General features: G+C 39.8%; 1 protein-coding gene across 1 annotated transcript in view; it reads left to right on the forward strand.

Moving 5' to 3' along the window:
* The window catches only part of KIF27 (kinesin family member 27), a 46,047-nt gene extending 38,906 nt beyond the window's left edge, over window positions 1–7,141 (forward strand). The window contains exons 15-17 of the mRNA XM_018561630.1: window positions 4,074–4,272; window positions 6,379–6,534; window positions 6,647–7,141. Of these exons, the coding sequence (XP_018417132.1) occupies window positions 4,074–4,272; window positions 6,379–6,534; window positions 6,647–7,110 (819 nt within the window). The 3' untranslated portion in view covers window positions 7,111–7,141. The remainder of the gene's footprint in view (window positions 1–4,073; window positions 4,273–6,378; window positions 6,535–6,646) is intronic.
* The last annotated feature ends 1,202 nt before the right edge of the window (window positions 7,142–8,343 follow it).

The raw sequence follows: 8,343 nt of genomic DNA on the forward strand, positions 1-8,343 counted from the left end.
TTTCCCTTGCTGAACTGCCTTAAAAAAAAGTGTTTAAAAATCATGTATAAGAGAAAACGGTTATCCTATACTTACCTTTCCCCTGCCTTCAACTTGGGCCACCTAGGCAAAGGTGTCATCATGCTCCTTCCGACAAGATCTGGGAAATGTAAATGACTTAAAACCCCACTAAGAAGATACCCCCCAGCACTGTGCTGAAGTAAGATTGGAGTGCCCACCTTTCCCCAGGACCTTGTCAGTGGATGCTTATGTTACCCCTTGCACCACGGGCACTGGAGGAAAGGGGAGTGTAATATATTTTTCTCTGTCGTCCATTGAGGGACACAGCTCTGATGAATTCTGAGACATAGGGTTATGCAGCTGCCTCTAGGAGAAATGAACACTAGGCAAACAAATGAAAAAGCCTGTTGCTTTAAGGACATCTGCCAGTTTCGCTTAGTGTATTCTGCTTTATTATTTTAGTTTATTTTGTTTCTACGTTGAAGATTCTACTATCAAGAGCTGCTAATTGATTCATACCAGATATTATTAAATCCTGGAAATCTAGCTAGCTGACAAAATTTAAGAGATTCATGTCAGATAACTTAAATCCTGGAAGTTTCTCTAGTTTTCATGAAGCAGGTCATTTCAGGTCTTAGTATATATGCTTTGTCCTGCGGTGGTCCTGTGTTCGTGTTTTCATCCTTTAACGGTCAGGTCAGTATTACCTGGGGATTCCTGTTGTTATGTTGGGAACAGGGCCATGGAGTCGTGAGTAAAAAAAAATGTTTATAAAGTTGTGCATTTTCTCTCCTTTTTTATTTTAATTTTGGCTGTGTGCTTTTATACTCCTATTTGACTAAATGCTTTTATGTGATGTGACTGATTTTAGTGGAATTTCCTACCATCTCTTTAAAAGGTCAGGACTTATCTACTGCGCATGCGCAATCCATTTTTTCTGGTTTCCTCAGAGCGGTGTAGTACGTTTCTTATCAGGTGAAGGTGGTCTGAGTTGTAGAGCGATTTCAACTCTGCTTCCTTTGTTTCTAATTTACCTTTATTTTCATGTCCCTTGTTGGGGGAACAGAGATATCATCCTGTTTTTTTTTTACCATTACACAGCCAAATCTTCTGCTGTCTGGAGCAGGTGGTTGTAGTACCTCCATAATTTTTCCTTACACAGGTCAGACTGTCATTAGCAAGGAACTGTGTGAAAGTGAATTATTTCCTTTCCTACTCTGCGTCTTACTACTGGCTTTATTTACAAACTTGTGATATTTATTTCCCTCCTCCCTTTCCCTGGATACTGATGGTGTTCTTTTCACTCCGTAAGGAGTGACAGCACTTGTGAAAGTTATACAATGACCAAACATTGGTGACACCTACGTAGGTGCTTGGTTCCTTCTTTGATTAAGGAACATAGCACATAGATTCAGCTCTTGAATAAAACACACCTACTGTATGAGTGCCATCAACATTATGCCATACCATTGATGCAGTAGCTGGGCTGTGACATTTTCACTCGGCATCAGAAAGAAACGACTGCCTTCCTAATTAAGGATCTGCATTTCTCTTTAAAATAAGAGGATTCTGCTGTTATTTCTAGTCTAGGTTCACATAAACCTGAGCGTGTCTACAAAGTTTTTGCTCTTCAGCCTATTTTTGGTTTTTATATAAGAATTGGGAAATTCTGGATAAGCAGGTTTCTGATTCCTAGACTCTTTAACTCCTCTGTATCCTTTTCCAGATGATTTTGTATAAAAAAAAAATGGTCTATTTCTCCTGAAGTTGATCCTCCAATTTCTCATCTTAGCAAGGCTTTAACTATTCCTATTGATGACCCTTCTTTGTTTAAGGATCCTACTGACAAAAAAAATGGAGTATCTTTCTCTACCATAAATTGTTGAAAGTGCCTGCTGCACACCATATAGCATTGTGACCAGTGTAGAAAAGATAGGTGCTGGTAGGTTCCTACGTGGTCCGCTGTCCGCACAGCCCTGGTGAGATTGCACACAGCCCTGTTGAGACCGTGCATTGCTGTATAATGTAATGCTGGGATTTGTAGTCCTCTAAAGCTGGGCATATTCTGCATTGCTGTATAATGTATTACTGATATTTGTAGTCCCTCTACAGCTTGGAGTCAGTGGCAGAACTACCAGGGTTGCAGCTGGGACCGGGCCCTAGCGCTCCACCACTGTCCTAAAATGATTAGCAGGGCTTGAAAAATTTGGCGGTGTCTCACCAGTCAGTCAAAAATGTCACCAGTCAGCATGACCTGACTATAGCCTTGCAATATATGTTAAAAAATTTGGGGGACAGATAGAGGTTTCTTTAGTCTATATTGTTTTAGAAAAACTGTCATATGACACTACAAAAAAGTATCGGTAATTGGTATCAGTCAGTACTTGAGGAAGAGAGTGTAGGTACTTGGTCTGGAAAATTTTGTATCTGTGCATCCCTACCGACTATGGTTAAGGCTCTTCTACTTGTTAGATTTATCACCATACATGGAAGGTTTATTTTGTGTAAGTTCTTGGGATTTTCCCCACTTGCTTTTTATATATTGTGAATTTTTTCTTTCCTTCAACCTGGAGTAGATCAATGTTTAGCTCTAAGTACCATAAAGGGTAAAATATCTGCTTTGTTGGTTCTTTTTCAAAGTCCTCTTGCTTCTAATTACTTGATTCCTACTTTTATTCAAGGAGTTCCACATTTTGTTCCTCCTGTTAGGTCTCCTATTCCTATGTGGCATTTAAACTTGGCTTTATCTGTTCTTTAAAAACCTCCTTTTGAAACTATCTGAGGCATTTCTTTGTCTTTGTTATTCAAAAAGGTCGCCTTTCTTGTGTCCATTCCCTCGGCTACAAGGGTTTCTGAGTTGTCTGCTTTGTCTTGTGTAGAACCCTATTTTGTTCTTCATAAGAACAAGGTTGTTTTAAGACCGTAGGTTTCCTTTTTACCCACTGTGGTTTTGGCCTTTCATTTAAATTAAGTCATTGTTTTCACTTCACTTTGTCCAGTTACTGTACATCCAAGCAAATGTATCTTCATTGTTTGGATTTTGTGCAGGCGGTTAGAGTTTATCTGTCAGCCACAACTCCTGTTAGGCAATCGGATTCTTTATTTGTTCTACATGAAGGTCCTAGATACTGTTGTTCAGCTTCTAGATCTGCTATTTCTAAGTGGATTCCCAGGTTGTCATTCAAGCTTATGAGTTGTGGATAAGGTTCCTCCTTTTCCTGCTCACTCTACTAGGGCAGTTACTCTACTACTTCTTGGGCATTTCAGAATGAAGCGTCTATTACTTAAATTGTAAGGCTGCAACTTGGTCTTCTGTTCACGGTTTTTCTAAGTTTTATAAAGTTGATGTTTCTTCATCTTCTGATGCTAGTTTTGGTAGAAAAGTTCTTCATGCTGCTGTTTGAGTATTTAAGCTGGTTTTTCTAGTTTTTATGGTGCCCTTCCCTCTGTTTTAGACTGCTTTTGAACGTCTTTACATCTCTGAGTTTTTCAGAGCTGTGGCCCTCAATAGATAATACAGAAAACAGGATTTCATTTGTACCTTTAAAATCTTTTTCTCTGAGTCACATCTCCCGCCGTCATGTCCTTTCATACTGCTTGCTACAACTGGCAGGTGTGAGGTGGGAGGGGTTATGTCCTTTAAAATGGCAGGCTTGTGATTTCTTTTTTCTAGTGTCCATTTCTCCAGGAGGCAGCAGCATAACCCTACGTCTCAAAATTCTTCAGAGCTGCGTCCCTCAATGGATTCCGAGAAAAGGATTTTAGAGTAAGAACAAAATCCCTGGAGGTGATTTTTTTAACACTGTTTTCAGCAAAGGGAAGGGGTGGCAAAGGGAAACAGCAGACCTCCCATGTAGCGCAAGGTCCACTTTAAGTTAGAATGATTCAAGGGGCCATGTTTTCTATACAGGTTATCGATGGCAATCAGTAAAAGTTATAAACAATCTGAAGAATGTTTAAAAAGGGTGAGAGGAAGAAAAGTGGATACTAATCAGAAAATGAAGACAAATGTGTGAATGAGATTTTTCTTCATCAGGTGTTTGACACATGCAGAAACTTGTTTTCTTTTTCAGGTCGTAAGCCTTCGAGAGACAGAATGGAAGCTGAAGCTGCAGTGCCAAGAGCTGACTATGAAAGTGTCGGAGCAGGAGAATATAGTGAGAGAGTTGGAGTCTACTTTGGAGCATCATGCACTGCAAACTGACAGGAGGATTACCCAACAACAGAAGGATCATGAACAAAAGATGCAGCTTATCCTACAACACTTTAAAGGTAAGATGGCCAGAATTACACAATGATTTCAGGCTGTTTCACCCTACTTCCCATATGTGCATGTACAGCTAGTAGTATTTGTGTGTGATATATTGGCAGTGTGATGTACATTTTCTTTCTTATTTATAAACTGCCATTTATCCTCCTGTGGACAGGAACCACAGTTCCTACACTCTGAGCCTGATAAAGGGGACCCTGTGCGGCCCCCAAAAGCACTTGTGCTGGAATGACAGTACTCCAATCATAAAATGGACTTTTGCTGATTTTACTTTAATGGTATGCTGGTGACATCCTTTTGAAAACTTGTATATATCTTCACGGCACCAATCGGTTGGTCACTGCCAGCACCCACCGGGATTTCATGGTACATCCTGTACCGGTAAGGAGTGCAGCAAGATACCTATATATTAGAGTTCCTACACTTTCCTCACAGATAAAAAATTAAAGTGCCCATTTTGGGTTGTCTGTGACACAGAAGGGAAGTAGGCAGGGCTTAAGGTGACACTAAACTCAGGAGTTACGTCTTAAAAATGCATTCAAGTACCCTAACTTTTAACAAAAATGTATTTTATTTGTGAAATATTCAGCTGTAGATCCTCAACTCATCTCTGAATTCATGCTGACACTGTCCTTCCTTCTGGAGGGTGGCTACTTTTTGTTCCCCATGGTCCCTGTGTGTGTTGTAAAGTATCCACCGCCCCAAGCTCGTTCCTGTGATGGACTACAATCTCATGTTTAGTTTACTAATTTGTATTGAAGTTATAGTCTATCACAGGAGCAAGCTTGGAGTGGTGACTACTTTACAACACACACACAGGGACCATGGGGAACAAAAGTAACCCCCCTCCAGAAGGAAGGACAGTGTCAGCACCAATTCAGAGATGATTTGAGGATCTACAGCGGAGTGATACACAAATAAGATACATTCTTGTTATTAGTTAAGGTACTTGAATTGATTTTTAAGATTTAACTCCTGAGTTTAGTGTCACTTTACACTGCCACAGCAAGGCACTTTTAATGTGTATTTGCAAAGATATGCTGCAAAAACATTTTGAGTGCAAATGTTCTAATTTAGTAACGACAGTAAAGTATAGTAAAGTTTTTGCTACTGGTTAGCTGGATTGAGTACTGGAGATTTTTTGTGATATTCCCTTGTGGTGAATTGCCCACCTCTATGTGCACCTTTCCCATGCTACTTATAGACAGATTTGTCACTTTTTCATATTTGTCCATTTAAAAAAAAAAAATTTTAATCAGTTTTTATTGAAAGGTTTTACATGCATATAAACAAAAGGCACATCAACATAAAGGAGCTAATAGAAACACAATAACAAAAAACAAAGAAAACCGATCACGCCAGGTTATCATCACCAGTGTGCATCAGTAATTCAAATCAAGATAGGTTGCAATAAGTGACATTCCATGAACAATCAAATCATCAAGGTTAGACCTCAAGCACAATAGGGGGATGCTGAATTCGTAAAAACAGTATATCTGTATATATTAGATTGACATGTGGGGAGCGGATAGTTGCAAGAGTCATATTTGTCCATTTTAAATGTTGAGGATCATTTCATTCAGGAGACCTAAACGTGTGAAGCTCCCTTAAACTGCAACAAAGAAAAAGCAGGTCTTCCCTGCCAGACAGAACTGTGATGTGTGCCAGTGGTACTGTATGTAAGTCTCAGGGCAGAATGGGAAGAAATACAAATTGTTTGGCAGGTAAAGCAGTTTCCCTGTATGCATTTCACCTGTGTATATAGTTGTTTGCTTGGAGTTCTACTTTAAAGACATTGAAATACAAAAGGTACCCAGACTTACTCAAGGCAGCTGAAGACTCAGAATTGCTTTGAGTGGCTGCCACTTTTGGAATCATTCCGTCTCCTAAAAATACCACACTCCAGATCTTCAGCTGCCTTGGGTGAATCTGAGCTTCTAGGATGGTTTATTTAATTTAGATGTTTTTAAGGTTGCCCAGCTGGATTGCATGCTTGGCAGTTTTTGCAGCATTTCATTTGTGCTGGTAAGACCTCTAAGACTTTCCTCTTTATTGTCTCTGCTTTATATTTATTGCTATAGTTTATAATTTTTATGCTTCTGCCTTAGACACGGACAGTGGAGTCCCGGCAGAAAACACCAAAGCATATGAAGCAAAGATTGAAAAGCTGGAAAAGGACCTTTTCTTTTACAAGTCTACCAGCCGAGAATTGAAAAAGAAGCTAAGAGACCTGGTGGGAGAGTCTAATGTGACCACTTCTAAAAGTAAGTGTTTTTTAGTTTTTTTTAATAAAAACAGTATATTATATTGTCTTTTAAGCATTAGGTGTACAAAATGATTAATAATGAATGAGTTATTTTACTTTTTTTTTTGAAGACAATGGCTCTGGTGACCCTCATCAAAACAAAGACGAACCACCACTGGTGTCAACTAAGGAACAGAAATGGGCTTCAAAGATTGAAAACAACAAAGCCAACAGGAAATCAAAAGACACTGTAAACAACAGGATCTTGCAGAACACCTCTAGGCTTGGAGATTTTGGTGGAGCTGGTGACCAGGCCTCAGACCCATACAGGCAAATCAGAAGGCACTTCTCAAGTGGAGATGAACCAGAGGACTTTTTAGAGCCACAAAGCTTAAAGTCTCAAGTTCAGCCTCTTACCCCATTGACAAAAGCAGAAATCAACAGATCACCCCTCGTAGTAAATCCAGTGAAACTGTCTCGACGAGAGGTGCGGCAGATCTCTTTATCAGATCTGTCAACGAGACGCTCTAGCGTTGGCTCCATAGTTGCTGATTCCATTGAACTTGCACAAAAGTCAACAGACTTTAAGGTGTAAGTTGACGGAAAAGTATCCAAAGTAGCACTTCTTTGTTGTAACAGAACAGTTTGAAAATAGGGACACTTTATTATTTACCACTTCAAGGAAGAGCAATATGGAGGGTGCCATTGGTGACATTCTGAAGATACTACTTACTTGCCACTGACCTAGGACAAGCTTATAGCAAGAGAAGTCATAGTGCAGTCAGAAATTCTGATTAGTATGTATGCTCCAGGTCAATGATTCAAAGTTTTGAAACCATTGAATCGGCATCAAAGCTGGACATCTAGCATCTTAAGAAGGAGGGGCATTAAAGCAGCAGCCCATTATCCATACGCTTTAAAAGTAAAATGTCAGAACTAGCTCCTAGACTACCTTTTTTTGTGTGACCACTGTATATTTGAGATTGTGATGTAAATGAATTTGTCTAAGATTATTTGTAATTTATGATTTACTATAGAAAAAAACGCAAGTAACCTTTTATGTTGTGTGGCTGGAAAAAAAAAGAGTTAAAAATGCGTTCTGGAATCTCTTGTGAATAGAGTTAAATTTTACTTACATGAAACTCAATTAACAAAACACATGGAGGGGAATTTATTAAAACTGGAGCGGCTGTGCATAGCAACCAATCAGCTTTTTTCTTTCCTTTTCAAATCTTAACTGACTGAGCAGAAAAGCTGATTGGTTGCCATGCGCAGCTGCTCCAGATTCTGTCTGCTCCAGTTTTGATAAATTCTCCCCATTTTATAGATGTATAGTAAAGGTTCCAAATGTGATATAACCTAAGGTATTGAAACTCGCTCTATGCTGAAGTGCAAATTATTGTCATCTGTGATCTTAGCCACTCTGTCCTACATAGAACCATTGTTATCCAATTGATATGGCAAAAGCAATAACTTCTGACTGTGAATGTGGACATTCATTTTAGGACATTTTTTCTAAGAATGGAACCTAAAGGAGAACTATGAGGTGAGTGAAAATCACTCATCCTTATCGTTAGAGCCGACCTGTGACAATGAAACTGTCGCATGTCGGCTTAATAGATCGGGAAGTGAGCGAACACATACTGTCGCTCTCTCACTTCCCGATCATGTCCCTGCAGAGTCACCGCTAACCGCAGGAATTCTCCTCCTCCCTTCTCCAATCCTCCAGCGCTGACTGGAGGGATGGACAGTGGAGGGGGCGGGCACAGCTAGCTCTGCCTCTAGATAGGCAGAGCCCGCTGTCACTCACGCAGCTGGGTGGATCCCG

The sequence above is a fragment of the Nanorana parkeri genome, unplaced genomic scaffold, assembly GCF_000935625.1.
Source record: "Nanorana parkeri isolate BGI_ZX_2015 unplaced genomic scaffold, ASM93562v1 scaffold535, whole genome shotgun sequence".
NCBI classification, from domain to species: Eukaryota; Metazoa; Chordata; class Amphibia; order Anura; family Dicroglossidae; genus Nanorana; species Nanorana parkeri.